At 39.0% G+C, this 18,068-nt stretch overlaps 1 protein-coding gene across 1 annotated transcript; it reads left to right on the top strand.

Annotated features, from left to right (window-relative positions):
• The first annotated feature begins 1,306 nt into the window (after positions 1-1,306).
• LOC117946046 (uncharacterized protein C18orf19 homolog A-like) lies at positions 1,307-11,507 on the top strand. Its single transcript, XM_034873864.1, has 5 exons — positions 1,307-1,479; positions 3,975-4,011; positions 6,380-6,851; positions 7,738-7,849; positions 10,124-11,507. The coding sequence occupies exons 3-5, from the start codon at positions 6,430-6,432 to the stop codon at positions 10,436-10,438; spliced, it is 849 nt and encodes a 282-aa protein (XP_034729755.1). The 5' UTR covers positions 1,307-1,479; positions 3,975-4,011; positions 6,380-6,429; the 3' UTR covers positions 10,439-11,507.
• The last annotated feature ends 6,561 nt before the right edge of the window (positions 11,508-18,068 follow it).

Here is an 18,068-nt window from a genome sequence, read left to right as displayed (position 1 = left end):
TGATGAGTCGGCCTACAGACGGTAGATTGATCAGCTGGCTCTCTGGTGCGATCAGAACAATCTTTAGCTTAAAACTGTGGAGAAGATCGTGGACTTCAGGAGGAGCCCCCCCCACTCTTCCCCACATCACCATACTCAACAGCCCTTTGTCTGCAGTGGAATCCTTCAGGTTTCTGGGATCCACTGTATCCCAGGACCTAAAGTGGGAGCCCAACACTGACACCATCATGAAAAAGGTCCAGTAGAGGCTGTATAGGGGCGGCTGTGGCTCAGTGGTAGAGCGGTTGCCTGCCAATCGGAAGGTTGGTGGTTCGATCCCTGCCCCTGCAGTCATTGTCAAAGTGTCCTTGGGCAAGACACTGAACCCCGAGTTGCCCCCGGTGCTGCGCATCGGAGTGTGAATGTGTGTGAATGTTTATCTGATGAGCAGGTGGCACCTTGTACGGCAGCCCCAGCCACAGTGTATGAATGTGTGTGCAAGAGCAGACTACAACGGACAGTTAGGACTGCAGAAAAGATCATCGGTGCCAACCTGCACTTTTTCTCTTCCAGAGTCAGAAAACGGGCAGGACACATCACTGCAGACCCATCCCACCCCGGTCACAACCTGTTCCAGCTTCTCCCTTCCCTCCCTTCCCTTCTCCCTACTCAGGAACAAGCCATCGCTCTGATGGACAGTTGACTTTGGAATCACAGTGACAGGTTCAACTCCTGTGCAATAACCCAGCAACACTTTCTCTAATCAGTCTGTTTACTGGTTCCACTTATTATTTATTCATCATTCTCATTCTCTATTTCAGAGTTGTTCATACTATTTATATTGTAACATAATACTTATATAATAACATATTTATTCCAGCACCCTTCGCACTATGCTCTATAATTAAAATAATAACTGTCATAACTATAATTTACTCCTGCATACTTTGCACTCTTCATTGCACTGTTGTCTCAACCTGTCTATATTGTTTCTGTTTATAGTGTGTATATACTGTCTGTTTTGTTGTTGTTGTTTTTTGTATGAGTAAGCAAAATGTGAGCAATACGATCCAAAGCAAAATTCTTCGTATGTGTCCTCATACCTGGAAAATAAAGCTGATCCTGATTCTGATTGAGATTTCTCTTGGCACAGCTACCAGAAGACACGTTGCTCATGTCCTTTAACTGTCTATGCTCACGTCACATCTAGCTACGTCGGCAAGCTCAGTTGGAGGTTGCGCAGTAACGCTCAGCCGCCACCGAAAAGTGCTTCTAATATCCTTCACTGGTCTCCGTCGGTCTCCGTCCAGAACAACGGGATCTGTTAGTCAATTTCTTTAACTGTCTATGGTCTTTGCTGCAAGTTGGACCCATGCGAACTACATTTCCCTTGGCTTTCTGCGCGTTTGGGGTTACGTATGTTGGTCTCTTCACGCAGTCCATCATGCGGCAGCGATAATTGAACGACAGGCACATTTGCGTGACCCCCAGGATTAAGCGGTAACGTTACAGTCTTGTCTCTTCCTTAACACTTTAAGTGTAGTGTGCTTTCTATCCTTTCCTTTAATATGTTCTACTTACATAGTGACAACTTATTTTCTTGCGTGTCTGGGTTAGCAGCGCAGCAAGCTAACTACCTAACGTGTGTGTTAGGTAGTGTAGCTAAAGTCTGGCCTTAACAAGTCTGCCTGCCAGTCAGTGTCTAAAGCAGAATCACTGTCTGCTTTTTAGCTAAATGACTCTTTACTTTGCCTCACACTGGGCAGTGTCCCTAACCACCTAAGGAATTAAAAGTTGCCTCTTTCCTCCAGACAAAACTGGCCAATGTCAACTAACGTTAACGTTAGCCTAAAATCTAATTCCTGTGTAAAGCTAACATGATGTAGTTTAATACTTCCGGTCGGAACTTCTAATATAAGCTTGGCCAAATACGCCCTAACTACGTCCGGTAGTAATAGTTAGTACTTTTATTGTAAAGATAAATGTAACTACTTCCTGTGGTATTGTGGGATTTTGCCCACTACTTACAGTGGTTTGGCTAACTTTAGCTGCTAGTAGTTTTACCAGAAGTTTTGTAACGTAACTGTCACTACCCGATGTGAGTGGAGTACAGTTTTGAGTCACGCATGCGTCACTTTGCAACATGTGCAGATGTGAGTTGCGCATGCGATACTTTGCAACAAGTAGCTTACAAGATACCAACAAGAGACTTCTGACCTACTTGACGAAGTTTTTTCACTGCTGGCTACTTAGCTAGCAATCAAACACAACAAATGCTGTCACTTGAATAGCGTTTTGAGCTAACGTAATCAATCAATCAATCATAGATAGCCAAAACGTTTTTGAAATGACTGCTACTAGCTAGCTACAAGCTAGCAATCAAACATACCGGTAATTAAGACAGTCACTTTAATGGCGTTATCTAGTGATTGCGTTCTGAAGCTCTCTGAAGCAGTGAATCTTTCAATCCCATTGTACCGAAAGGTTCAGTTGTCGAAGCTTCGCAACTCTATAAGGACATCTGGTGGTAAAAGGAAGGGTAGCATTGTGTCACAAACTGTTTCACAGATATTAGCCATGAATGTCTTTGAGTCAAAGAGGAACACATCTTCAGTATGAGTTTATGGATAAATAAAAAATGACGTAAATAACTAAGCCTGTTCGGGACCTTGCATAAATAAAAATGTAATTGCCTACAAAAAAAAACAAGTTAGGATTTGGGTTGTGAACATGTCTTGTGATTGTTAACAAATATATCAATTTGGAAGGGAAATGACTGAAGAACACTTTACACATTGCACACACATTTCTCTGATTATATTGAGTATGTAGTCTAGAGCAACATTGTCTCCTCAGCCAAATAGGTGAGAGAGGCAGTGCAGAAGGCGTAAACCATATGAACAGTCTGACTTGTAGTCTACTGCCAGTGTGGTGTTTATAGAAATTGTTTGAGGTTACTGATTGGGGAAGTGCTTTAACAGTGGCAAGTACATACTTTGGGACAGTGACAGTTAACAAAAGTGATGGTGGTTATTGGTAATAACAGTGCTCGTGGACAGGTCAGTGGGATATTGTGCTTGGTGACAAGTGTTTGTGGGAATTGAAATGTCATTTTTATTCAGAAATAGAACTTTGTCCACTGTTCCAGGGCTGAGCTTTTTTTTTTTTTTTGTTGCTGACCACTACACCAGCTATAGAAAAAACCTGCTCATATGGCACAGAGGATGCAGGTGTGCACAGAACATTACGGGCCAGCACATATACAAATTACTTGCTATAAACTCTCTTTTATGAACTCTACTTGCTATGAACTTTTTAGGCTATAAACGTTAAACTGGCTGTACACTTTCTATGAACTCTCTACTGGATATAATAATCTCTCTTTTCACTAAATCTCCTGACTCTGACTCTCCTGCTGCAAAAACCCACAAAGCCCTGTGTTGCGCAACTTAAACCTTTGAATTCAACTTTTAAGGAGTCACGTTGGTGTGTGAAATGAAGCTTTGGACATCTCTGGGCACGTGATTATCACAAAACAAATCAAGTACCCATACAAAGCTCCATTCCAAACTGGTTCATGTCTTTGATACATGCCTCAAAGCCGGGGGTTCACGGGTAACATCACTAGCGTTTTGAGCTAACGTTAGCAATCAAACAATCATAGATAGCTAAAACGGTATTGTTTGTTATGAGAAAAGTTTATTTTATGGATTGCACCAGTTTCAGTAGGACACGTTATGTTGTAAACTGTTTTAAATTTGAGCATGCGCAACACACATCTGCACTTGACCAGAACTGGTCTGACTCGATTCTCGTCAGTAATGAAACTTTATGCTGTAAACCGTTTAAATCTGAGCATGCGCAACTCAAGTCTGCCCTTGACTCACATTGGGCAGTGACACAACCATAAACCTTGTTGTTTTACAAACGGTTTTGGAGACCAACATATTTGGACTTCTTGCATGAAACTAACCCACTTGTTTGTTTTTCTTCAGGTGCTGCCTGCATTAATGGTCATAATCATAACACAAGGTATGTTCAGGACCTCCAATCTGTCATTTAAAGGTTCCCTGCCAAAGTATACCGTTTTACTTGCATTTTTTTGAATATATGTGTTCTTGTATATGTGTTTGTGGTATGTTGTGAATGGGAAAATGAACTGATACTTCCTCTGTCAGCTCTAGTCACTGAAAAGAAATAGGGGAAGAAATCTTGCCAACTATAGCAGATGGTCAGTCTGTCATGTTACTTGAGCTCATTACTATTCATGAGCTCACTGGGTAAAGGCTACTGATAGCCAGGCACTCATTGGGTAGCTGTTAACCAATTAGAGTCAAGCAGCTTAGCTCGTTGAATATTAATGAGAACTGGCACAAATCAAGCTGACTCTTCTGCAGGCTTTCTATGCCATGCTAGAACAAAGGCATTTTTTTCTTTCTTTTTTCACATTCCTCTACTGAAGGGTGTAAGGTTTTTACCCTCAAAGTTTTTTAAAACTTTTTTGGTGCTAATAGAAGCAGTGATGTTTACCTGGGTGGCTGTCCGGTATGCGTGAGATGGCTGTCCACTCGCAATGACACCAGAACCGATATTACCGGTTCTAAAATGATGAAACACAGAAGTTGCCTGTTTTTTTGAAGCCACTTAGGCACCAATAGCACCAATGCCAGTTTTAGCAGCATCGGCGCTGCGCCTCTCCCAGAACTGATGAGGGTGTATACTCTTCAGAGTGTTCAGTTGATACATTCAGAAGAAGAAGGTCACATGCAAGGGACCAAAGTCACGCCCTTCTACTTGTGGTTCACATCTTTTGGGAAAAATGAAACGAGTCAACAGCACCCAACCCAAAAAACACCATGTTCACTGCAAACTCATGGCCCTCTCTTTTTGATTTAAAGCCCCTTCTCTTGGCTTCAAATAACTCACCGTTGTCGACTACGGCCGCTGAACAGGCTACACGTTGTAAGCGGCCACGCTTACACGCTTGCCTGGTCCTCCGGTAACGTTAGCAGTTAGCAGGGTTGATTCAACGTGAGTACACAAGTTGAAATTGCATAAAATGCCTGTCCTTGTAGCCATGATAAATTAGCCTAAAGCTAATGCTTAGCTACATGTTGATGAAGAAATTAGCCAACTCGCTGTCCATTTTGGACTCTACGCTGTCTTCATCTTTCAAATACATCTCCAATATTTACCCGGGGTTTGTCACGTCTCTACTTGAAACACTGTTGTTTTTGCACAGTAGCTTTTGAAGAGATGCCTGGAAGTCTGCACTGTGTCTGGGGACACTAGGGGTTGTAATAAGACCATTAATTGCACTTTATTATGTTCTGTGCCCTATTGCACGTTTTTTATGTCTTGTTAAAACATTATTTTTCAAATATTTTAATAAAGAAGTTCATTTTTAAAGTGAAAAGTACATAGCATCTTAGAAAATTCTTTTTTATTAATGTGGTATCGAAATTGGCATTGAGAAATGTGTCATTTTACTGGTACTGGTACCCACTCCTGAATTATTGGTATCGTGATACCCCTACTGTTTACTCGCAGGGCTGCGTGAGGCTCATACTAAGGTCCTCAACTAACACAGTAATGTGAATACTAAAAACCATAGATGCAAATTCTATACAATTGTGTGGAGTGTGAAATCTAAAAAATTAAAGCCTCAGTTACAGTGCCACCATTTGGCCGATTGGGTTCATATTTCCATAGAAGCACCTGCACATCATTTCCAGTTATTCCCCCAAGTTTTCATGGTAGAGCACATTAAGCTGCATCTGTGTGAGAAATTTCAAGTCAGTTGGGCTTACGGTGTGGGGGGTGTGGCCCTTCAAAGTTTGCAATTTGAAGCCTTAGTTACAGTGCCACCATGTGGCCAATTGGGTTCATATTGCCATAGATGCACATGCATACCATTTCCAGTTATTCCCCCAAGTTTCATGTTTCTAGCTCATTCCAGCTCATGGGAATTTGAGCCGGCGCGGTAAACAACTAATAATAATAATTAATAGACAAACATAGAAGCGTTCTACTACTTCATGGTTTCAACCCTAAAAAGACAACCTGTAAATGAGAAATTGGTTTGGTATTTTTTTTGACTGGAATTCATTTTGTTATTACAGAGAGAAAGCACCGCAAAAGGTACTGTCTGGTACAAGTAACCGATTTTCAGGTATTGGTACAGGCACAAATTTGAAGGGTACCCAACCCTAGTGTAGAGTTTTTATTTTTTCTTTGTAAAATGCCTTAACTAATTGCTGTCTGAAAATTGTCAGATTAAATATAAGGGCAAACTGCAAGATGGAGAAGAAATTACATCAGTTTTCTTTTACTTTAAGCCAGATGGATACTGCCTAGATTTGAACTTTATACTCTTTTTTTTTTTTTTGTAATTCCACAGTCTGTGGTTAAACATCACAGCAGCACAAAGGAAGTGTGGAGGAGTAGAGGATGATAATGCAGCGCTTCCTAAGTCATGGTGCATGGCGTATGGCAGCTGCACGCCCATTACTTGTAGGTGTCACCATCCCTGAACCACCAGTAGCATTTTGTTGCTGTGTCCTGCACCGGTCACTCCCACCATCCACAGGCCGTCGCTGGCTTTCAACCTCAGCCTTAAGCAAGGCAGCACATCAGCCAAAACACCAGCCACCACAAGAAGAACCACAGTCAAGCTCAAAACCTCAAGCACAGGAGATCCAGAAAGGGGAAGCTAGGCTGGATGCTGTCGAGGTAGACCCTTTGCAAGACAAGTCCATCGGTCTGGTCCAGAGGTTTAAGAAGACCTTCAAACAGTATGGGAAGGTGATGATCCCTGTACATCTCCTGACGTCTTCAGTCTGGTTTGGAACCTTCTATTACGCTGCTATGAAGTGAGTGCTGTTATAAGTTTATCTGTTTTCATTATAAAACAAATTGACATTTGTTCCTAAATAGGGCTAAGTGCTATGGAGGAAGTGGGCTAAATGTTCAATTGGAAGTCAAAGCCACATGAGATATCACAAGAGAGAAACATTCTTGATCATGAAGCCAAATGTATAATTATCTGGTTTATTAGTGAAATGTAGAAACTACACTGCAGACTAGACTCCTCTGCTCACAAAGTAGCATGCATTTTTATGGACTATATTAATCTGGTCATATGTCAACTTTCTTGCCCGCGTCCAGGCGCTGTCTCACTGCTCTTACTCAAAGAACTGAAGTTGATGTTACGTCCAGTAACTACTGTTTTTCAGTCTTTTTAATTGTAGGGGCCTCCACAACAGAACATTTCTAGCAAAAACATTGGTGCAATGACAGTTAACCTCCTGCTTAACAAAATGTGCAAATAACAATTAAAAATGTAGGTAAATGTCATCAGTGTGGGCCAAGAGAGATACAAAGACAGGCATTGTTTGTGGAAGAAATGGTTATGTAACGCAACATCAAACTATATCAATATAAACGGTATTGTCTCATCCCAAATCTTGTTTAAAAAAAATCTAGATACCTTTAAAAAGTTAATTTACCTCCCAGCCGTATTCCAAAAATTGATTAATGTATTTTAGAAGAATGACAATGTGTCTTGTATTTATTTAATCTGATGTACAATCTTAACTCTGGTATGTTTACTGCCACAATAAATCAATAATTTATATATCCTAAAAGTTGGAAAATCATGTTTTTGAAAGCTATGATTACACTGTCAGGATAACAGCACAGTTTGTGGCAACTGATTACAATTGTTCAAATTAAAATCCTCTGTTTTCTTGCCCTCAGAGGTGTGAATGTAGTGCCCTTCCTGGAGATGATTGGTCTACCTGAGTCACTAGTTGGCCTTTTGAGAGACTCTTCCAGTGGTTACGCTCTGACTGCGTATGCCATGTACAAGGTAATTTAATCCAGGATCCTCTGTTTTTTCTTTTTTTTTTTTTTTTTGTAGACTGCCTAGATCAGAAAACATGGGATTCAACAAGCCATTTAGATTTGGCTCCCCTTCCTTTGTCACATGCAGGTTAAATAGAATATACCACACTATCCAAGTAATTCCACCCATGGCTTGAGAACTACCCTTACAGAGGTGGGCCATATATTTCTCGCAAGCCAAAGACTAGGCTTTTTGGTAGGGCGGCTTTAAGCTGTAGCCGGCAGTTGTTACAAAATGCCAGAATTCGAAGTAGAGTGGGAGCATTTTTAGCAGCACTCTCTCCCTCCTCCCTGGCCAGACCTGGCCAATAGAAGGTGCAGAAGTCTAGTTTTGTCTCAGACCACTTGAATTACATTGTGCTGAAAAATTATTATGGAATTTCTGCCTGTAAAACAATCTGCCTATCACAGCTTTAAAAAGGCATGTGGTAAAACTGAGTTTCAGAGATTTGGTGAACCTTACTCTGATCAGCATCAGCACTTTTTATTTAATCATTAACACTTACTTGTATTATTAAAACCTCTTACCCATTTTAAGATAGGATGTCTCATTTCCTAAGGACCAATTCAGATTTTTAAAAAAAAAAACAATTTGGCAATTTATCACAGTGTTGTGCAACGGTGGGAGTGTAATTAAGACGTCCTATTTGTGTGATGTCATGTTGTCTTCTTATACCCACCGATGTAGCACAAGTAGACTTTATATTCCACAGTCACTGTTAGCCATCGCATCGTTAATAGATCTCAACATCTCCGACCGCACTTGAAGACTGCTTCGGGAGAAAGATCAACTGTGTTTTGTAGTTTGGCAAACCTTTAGCTGTTTCACAAACTCCTGGCTGTTTAGTGCATGTATTTTGTGTTTAAAAACTTTCTTGTGGCAGTAATAGTGGCAGTGATTTTTCCAGTTTACTGTACAGCATTCTAACACCTCCTCAAAAGTAGGGTTGTAATCTTTTTACATTTTTTTCTGATAACGGTATCTTAAATTCTGTTCAGGTACCTCTTTTCAGATTTTCCCTCTGTAATACCAAAAAATACCAAACATTTATCTTACCTACTTAGAACATTTCTTATATATTAAGAACATTTACACACCCCCACAAAATACATCTCTCTTCCAAACTCGTCCCTACAACCAATCATATCGAAAATAATTGTTAGTTTCTTACACTGCACTGTAATTCATTTTAGTAAAGATATTCTATTTTAGCCTGTTTTTATTTTCTATCTCTTTTATTTGCTTTTTGTTTAATATAAAGCACTTTGAATTGCCTTGTAGCTGAAATGTTCTATAGAAATAGATTCACCTTGCCTTACAACCTCCAGCTTGTCAGTCTGTCACCAGGGCATAGAGAACAATGTTGGGCCTACAATCTTTATATAAACCTTAGTGGCCCCCCTAATACTGTATCTTAAGTCTCTTTCCCAAAATTCAGCCTTGGTGCAGAATTACAACCACTATAGCCAGTCGCACAATGAGCTTTCCCTAATATGTGCCATATCTGAGTATGTAGCTTTTGAGGAGGAGAAAGGCGAGGCAAGATGGAGGCTGGGGAGGTGGCCTTGACCAACTGCCACTTTGCCTGTTTGAAAGCCATGATGTCTCTCTCATGGGTGGGCCAAATTCTCTGGGCGGGCAAAGCAGAGAAAAGGGAGGTAACCTCGCCCCTTATAAGGGGCAATTTTCCAAATCGGCCTATCTGAGCTTTTATTTTCTCAAAGGCAGAGCAGGAGACCCAGGGCTCGGTTTGCACCTATGGCCATTTCTAGTCACTGTGGGACCAAAGGCAGGTTGGGGGAATGCATATTAATGTTAAACAACCTAATAAAGTGACATTTTCATGCCATGGGACTTTTAACTGCACTGTGACCGCTTTTGGCTTACCATTGTATTATTTGCAGCAAATGCTGTTTTTGCGGAGTTTTGAAAACTGTAACTACACTTGCAACTGATAAATCAGGAAGTGAAGTTGGTATTCAACTTTTTGCAGCGGGCCACTGCAGTTTTTTTTGCTTCTCCATTCAGCAAACCCCACTGCAGCTCTACCTCCATTCAGAATGAATGGAAAGACCAGCTTTTTTGCTGAAATACCTGACGACCTGTGTAAATTCAGACTTAGTCAGTGCGCATCTATAAGGCAGATGCAGTATATCCAACAAGTGATTTTTATGAGGGATGGATTCCTGCATTTTGCTCTGCTGACCAGCCAGGGTATTTTTCATTGTTTCCATACAGATTGCAACCCCTGCGAGATATACGGCAACTCTGGGCGGCACATCACTTTCCGTTCAGTATCTCCGCAAGCACGGCTACTTATCAACACCACCGCCGGTTAAAGAATACATCCAGGACAAAATGGAAGAGACAAAGGAGAAACTGACCGAAAAGATGGAGGAGACAAAGGAGAGATTTTCAGAGAAAATGGAGGAAACAAAAGAACGATTCTCTGAGAAAATGGAAGAGACTAAGGACAAGCTTTCTGAAAAACTGCAGGAAACCAAAGATAGAGTTTCAGAGAGTAAAGCATTCTTTAGAAAGAAAAGCGATTAGGGAAAACTGTTTTCAGATGACGCCTCTGAATAAATCATCCTATTTTGATCCAAACAAATAATCCGTAAGCTTGAGGAAAATAACGGACTGCACTTGTGAGACTGTTCGCGAAGACAAGAGTTTGTACTATCCTTGTCCTAAAGTTTAACATCACACATCTCAGTGATAAGTTGTTGTCTTTTTGTGTCAAATTCTTTCCTTCTCCAAACTCTGCCACAATGCACTGTAAATGTAGACCAGTGATTCCCAACCTTTTTGTTCTTAGGTACCCTTTGTTACCACTAATTTTATCATACAAGTAAACTGCAAATATTACCGTTAGTTTGGTCAGCAATCATACTACTAATAGCCTGCTAAGGTACTACTTTTTCTACTACTTCAGTTAGCTGAAAGTAATACTAATGTATTACTTTCAGCTAACTATTTTAACCTATTCCCATTCATTTTAGCTACTTCTGTGCCAGCTTGCTAACAAGTTTTCACACGCTCTTAAATATTTGCAACAGTGTTTAGGTGTTGACCTAATGCTAATATGTTGATCTTTTCTTTGAATTAAATCATTATTTCAAGGTAGTTCAGCTACTCTAATCCTTCCATTAACCCCCTTGAAACTGCAGAAGTACTCCTGGTTGGGAATCAAGCAGCTTAGCAGGATCCTGGTAATAATTCTTCATTATCTCAGACTGGATTTCCACAGCCTCAAAAAATCATTGTCAGTGTAAAAAAAAGCATTTACTTGTATATAAAATAAATCTTGACTCAAATGGGATCCTGTGTACTAGTCCATCAAAGCCTTTCTGATATGCTGGGGACTCACTTTGTGTCTTTTCTAACGTAAAGCTAAAGAGTTTATTTTATATCCTTTAGCTCAAGCTAATATTACATTACTTTGGTGTCTGTACAACGTAATGTATTGACTGAAAGTTGTGTATCAACACGTAAACATGCAGCGGGAACAGCAACAGTAGATAAAAATGTCTCGGGTACTTCTGCACTAAATACACAGTTCAGTATTTAAAATGGATGTCTGGTTAAAATCACAGCTGAATAAAGTGAAATGTTAATCAAAGTTTTTATACAGCTTTTTTGTTTATAATTAGGGGTCCAAGTGATGCTGGGAACCCTATTGTAATCGTAAAGATTATTAGGGCCCATGCACCGACATCGTTGGTGGCAAAAGCCCTATTGAAATTTAAATGTTTCCTTATCTTCTTCATATTATTATTATTCTATGTGTTTGAGCTCCTTTTTGAGCTATACAAAAACATTCGAAAATTGGGATGCCAGTCAGACTTGGTGAAAATTGCGATCTCATATGGGGCTTGGGCATGGAAAATTATCTCAATGGTTCCCCCTATCAGTTTTCAAAGTTGAAGAAAAAAGAAATATATCTATACATGTACACATAGGCATCCCTACACACTTCTAAACATACATACAAACACTCCCAAACGTTTACCTGAGGAAAATAGTTGATTTGTCTGTGAAACTTAAATACTAAGGAAAAGGAGGGAAGTGCATGAATGAATAACAATCTTTATACATAACTCACACATTGGAAATTTAAAACCATTGTTATTCATAATTCATATGTTTTTGCGCATATTAACTCCTCTTTGGGGCGTTTAACTATACGTGTCAAGTTATGTTTTTCTTTCCCAACCTGGCTCTACTTCTGTTCTACTTTACATTATTTTAATAATCTAAATTCCTCTTACTTTACTGGACTAGTTGTTGGCTTTATATTGAATCCATTTGGCCTGGTTTCTGTTATAATCAAATTCTTAATTTCTGATTCTGTGTGTTATTCTCTCCAGTTCTGAAATTTCATGCTTTGTTTCTTTCCATCTCTGGACTGTTTGTATTGATGGTTTCAGCCAGTTTCTTGTTCTTCGCTTCATGGCTGCAAACCGGAAAATTCTAAATAAATACTAGAACGTCTCATCGAAACTCAATTGGTGATCTTCCTAGGATTATATGTGTTGAATTAATAGTTTCTTTCAGATTGGAAGTTATTTAATTGCCGTTATAACCAGTTGCCAGAATGATTTGAACCCTTTCTGTTACAGTTTTTTGGGACTTAATATTTAAAACTGTCTGATATTCTGGGATACACAGTTAAACATAACCCAGTGTTGGCTGTCCCGGTGTATTTGGAGTACCAGGTGAAGACAGTCTTCTTACAGGACCCTCTCTCTTTTAGCACGTAAATTCATTGTATTGAACTGGAAACAAGCAGACTCTCCTTTCACTATGTTGATCAAAGATGTCATGCAGCACCTTAAACTGGAAAATAGACATTACATGGTTCCATTGAAACATTTTATAGGACCTTTCATTGATATAGTATAAACTAGGCAATAAAAGCCTTTTGGCTCTTACATTAACTCTTAGCTGTGATTGTTAGGGCTTCAGAAAATGGAGGACCCAAAACCAGAGACTGTAGGCAGTGTGATAGTTTGAAGATTTAATAACCAACAAAAAAATATACAAAACAAAAGGAATCCTGAATAAATGAGGCAAAAAGTAATCCAAAATGAAGTCAAAGTACAAAGAAGTAACACAGCAACCGTGTGTGTGTGTGTGTGTGTGTGTGTGTGTGTGTGTGTGTGTGATTTTTTTTAACATGTTGCAACTTTATAATAACATCCATATACTGTTTATAAACCGTTTAAAAACCAACTAAAAACACTGACAAAGTATTAATAACTAAATTAATGTTTAGACGGTTTACAAACCAACTAGTAACCCTTAACAAAGTGTTAGAAATATCTGGCCCATCTATTGATATGTTTATAGATGTTTTAAAAAGGGTTTCTTAAAGGTTTACAAAGAATGTTTAATCATTACCGATTATCTTATATAGTATATGAGGGATATAATGTATCAATAAACTGTTAATTTACAGCACTACTAATATTTTATTAATTAAATAGTTTTTTGGTAACAGTAAAGTGACAGTTTGCTAACAGTTAAATGACAATTAACTAAACATTAACTATCAATTTACCATCTATTAATGATGGTTATTATAAAGTGTTACCGTTTTTTTTTTTTTTTTACCTTGTTCGGCAGCATTGGCCACAGTGTATAAATGCGTGTGAATAGTTCCTGTACTATGTAAAAGCGCTTTCAGTAGTTGTTGAGACTAGAAAAGCGCTATAACCGTCCATCTATAGCTAAATTTAAGGATATATATTCAATGGCGTGCCTTAATATAACAGAGGCCTTATGTGATAACTTCAGTCCCTCCAAAATTGATAATTATGTAGACGGTGCTACGGCCTTGCTACAGACAACTTTAGACTTTTTTGCTCCTCTCAAAAAGAAGATGATGAAGCAAAGGAAACTAACACCTTGGTATAACAATATGACAAACAAACTTGAAAATAAATCGCGTCCACAAATCTGCAAGAATCTCGTTTAGATTGGCAAGACAGTCTGAAAACATATAGGAAGGCCCTCGGAAATGCCAGATCAGACTATTACTCATCACTAACAGAAGCAAATGAGAACAACCCAAGGTTTCTTTTCAGTACTGTTGCCAGGCTGACAGAGAGTCACAGCTCTATTGAGTCATTGCTCTCTGTGTAGTGACGATTTAAGATTAAGATAATTGAGATTATTGTATCCTTTATTAGTCCCACAAAGGGAAATTACAATTTTCAATCTGTTGTTATCACACAGATGGGAAGTAACGCAGTTACGAAGTACAGATACTTCTTTACAAATACTTCTTTACTTTTACTCTTTACATTTTAACACAAGTAGTACTTTCTACTCCTTACTTTTTTTTTAAATTGGCTCATTAGTTTTGTACAAGAGGTCATCATGTCTGAAAATAGCGTAGACACGTGCCTTACACTGCGAGCATGTGCGCTAATCCATCTATCGCTAACCTAATCTAGTCCTCCATTTCAAATAATTTCACTGGAGCTACCGTTATAATTGTTTGCGTTATCATTACTATATTCAATCTAATTGGATGGGACTATACTGTACGTTGCACTTGACGCAAAGACAAGCAGCCAGACATTCCCAATCATCCTTGGCCTTATCTGAGAAAGATGTTTGAGATAGTAGGCATCACAAATGACTCCTTGCCAATGTGCTGCGTAACTCTAGCAGTATGGGGAACTTCTTACTTAATGTCTGTTTAGTAATTATTTAATATTTAACCCTTTATTTGCCTTTCCAGAAGCCGTATTTGAGCACACACACATACATGTAGATTTCTTTAAATGTTTAGGGGAAGATTAAAAAAAAGAGAACTGGATCTGGGAATTCTCACAGAATCACAACTGAATTCATATCTTGCGTCTCAGTAAGAATCTTATTAACCTTGAGTCCCAGTCTCTGTCACAATAATCCGATATTTTAGGCCAATTGGCAGACATCCATTTGAAATGTAGCCAATGGCATATATAGACCCTTTTTCCATGTCCACTAAAGTTTCTCAGCTTGCACTCTAGTAACATCTGTGTGGTACAGGTAGTCATTCCCAAGGCTATTTTTATTTTTATACTTTAAGTTAATTTCCATGCCTGTACTTTGTTACTTTTACTTGAGTAAAGAAGTTAAATCAGTACTTCTACTTTTACCAGAGTATTTTTTAACACAAGTATCTGTACTTCTACTTGAGTACGGGAAGAGAGTATTTTTGCCATCTCTGACAATTAGTGATAAAATTCTTCACCTCTTGCCCCCAAATTCTAACGGTTCACCTTTAAATGCAGGACCGCTAGAAAGAATGACAAGATCTGACCTATACTTTGACTGCTTTTATCCTATAGACCAATAATTAATGTTAAAGGTCTCTTCAGCCAACTGTCTCTTAGACCCCATCTCAACGAGGCTACATAAAAAAGCCTTACCCGTAGTTAACACTTCATTACTATATATGATCAATATGTCGTTATTAAGAGGTTATTTACAGCATATAATTAAAGTAGCTGTCATAAAACCTCTTTAAAAAAAAACTAAAGACCTATCTTCCCTTTCTCTTCAAGATCCTTGAGAAGGTAATCGCTAATCAGTTATGTGATTTTCTACGTAGCAATAGTTTATTTGAAAAAGGACTTGTCTCCGTACTTGTCCTACTAGATGTTAGTGCTGCATTCAACACTAGTGACCATACCGTCCTGTTACAGAGACTGAAACATTTAGTTGGCATTAAAGGATTCTCACTAAGCTGGTTTAACTCTATCTATCTATTTATTTGATCAATCTCAATTTGTTAATGTTAACAATCCAGACACGCATAAGTTAGCCATGGTCGTTCCACAAGGCTCAGTGCTTGGACCAATTCTTTTCATCATTATATGCTTCCTGTAGGCAATATTATTAGGAAACACTCAATTAACTTTTACTGTTATGTGGATGACACCCGGTTAAAGTATACCTGTCAATCAAGCCAGACAAACAAACAGACAAAGTTTGTTCTTTGTCACCTTGGTGTTGACTAGGGGAATCTTTGACGCTTGTTTGTTCAAAATATATATATATAAATCCAAGAGAGTAAAATTGAAAAAGATATAGTCCTTTATTACAACAGATTTTTTATCTGGTAAATAAATTATTAATTTAGACTGACTAAAGAACACAAAAAAGGAGCAGCGGTTTCATGCACCAGTTTGCAACAAGGTCAAAAAGCTGAGTTCTCACAGTCATCTACAAAAATATTACTCAAAGGAAATGGTTAAAGAATGGCTTCTGCACAACCGGCCCCTAATTGTATTTGGCAAACAAAACTACTTTTAGATTAAATCAATATAGGAGCCTTGAATTAATTATTTTTACCTTTACATTAAATATAAAAGCAAAAAAAATAGAATACTAGACCATTGTCATCGGGATTCTTTAGATCTTTTCTTCAGCTTCTTGAGCTTCACAGAGCGCCCCAGTCCTTTTTGGTCAGGGAAAACAATTCAACTATTCTGCCCAGAATCCAAGAACCTCTTGGGGAAGTTGGATCCACCACCAATACAACATCTCCACCCTGAAAGTTCCTTCTTTTGATGTTCCACTTTTGACGCTCTTGGAGCAGCGGCAGGTATTCCAGTGTCCAGCATCTCCAAAAGAGGTTTGCCAAGCATTGAACCTGTCTTTAGCGGCATCTGGTGTACTGGTCGTTCTTATGAAATACACCGGGTCGAAGAGCTGGCTTGGTTTGTAATAGCAGGAGGGCAACTGTTTAGAATTGCCTCTACTTCACACAAGATTGTCTGGAGCCTCTCATCATCTAGGGTTTGCTGTTTAAGATAGAACAGAGGACTTGTCTAGTGGATCTTATCAGCCTTCATATGCCTCAGTGATGGGATGCGCCTGGTGGGTTAAATGTCCACTTTATGCATTTTTCTTTGAGTGTTTTCTGTATTGTCTTGGTTTATTACAGCAAAGACCTTTTGCAGTCCCTTTTTTGCACCAACATTGTTGGTTCAATTGTCTGACTGTAAGTGCTTTACTTGTCCCTTCCTGCAAAGGAAACGTCTCACAGCGTTGATGCATGAGCTTGTGTCCAAGGACCTGGCCATTTCAATATGAACAGCTCTGCTGGTCATACAAGTGAATAGCACTTCATATTTCTTTGCCAGTGATCTTCCTCATTTCATTTGGAAAGGCCCAAAATAATCCACCCCAGTGTTGGTAAAGGGGGGTAAGTCAGGCTGAAGTCTTTCCCGCGGCATATTGGACATCTTTTGTTCTACAACTTTGGCTCTGTGTTTTCTGCCCACAACCCATTTGGTCAGAATCTTGCTGGCAGCTGAATTAGCATTTATTATATACTATGGTTCGGACAACATATGATTTCTTCCCACATGCCCTGTGGTGTTGTGCACATGCCTTAACGTAAGGATATATGGATATATGCGAGTTCTTTCAAATCATGGTAGGAAATTTCCTTTTTTCCCCTATGGCTGTTTTGTTCGACCGGCCTCCTATTCTTATCAGGTCATCCTTTATACAGTATGCGGGTCAAGTTTACACAGGGCACTTTTCTTCTTCACTTCAGGAGTTGTTGAGGTGAGTATTTTTATTTCGTTTGGGAAGAGATGCTCTTGGGTGAATTGAACAATTGCAATTTCTGCTTTCTTAAGATCTTAAATACCTATTTGCTGTCCACCCATTGTGGGATCAGGTAAGTCTTTCATACTGCTTCGTATGACTATTTTACTCTCACCGAGGTACTCCTTTTTTGAGGTACCATGTAACTGTGACACAGAGTTTTGTCCAGTCAGAAAAATGAGTCATCAGCTTTTGTGTTGCATTTTTTTCCTTTGTACAGGTTGCATTCACCAGATCCATTTTTTAACTTCAGGATTATCCAGGGGTTGTGGACTGTTTTCTTTGAATTTGGCAAACTGGTTTTGTTTTTCCTGTTTCTCTTTTCATAGAATGTCAGGACCATGTAGCCATCGCTTGTTGTTGATGGATTTGTCTGCTCTTGTTGCATCGCCTGCAGAGTTCTGTGGAGTTCATTGAACGTTCCCCAGCTCACATTATTCGGCTGCATCAGTGAGAACAGATGACTAAAAAGTCATTATCTATATAAGGAAAAAAATACAGGGACAACACCAGAGTAATCACGTTTAAAGTTTTATTCATTACACTGCAGTTTGACTACAGCATA

This window comes from Etheostoma cragini, chromosome 6, assembly GCF_013103735.1.
Source record: "Etheostoma cragini isolate CJK2018 chromosome 6, CSU_Ecrag_1.0, whole genome shotgun sequence".
In the NCBI taxonomy this organism is placed as follows: domain Eukaryota; kingdom Metazoa; phylum Chordata; class Actinopteri; order Perciformes; family Percidae; genus Etheostoma; species Etheostoma cragini.
This window is presented reverse-complemented; position numbering and strand designations above follow the sequence as displayed.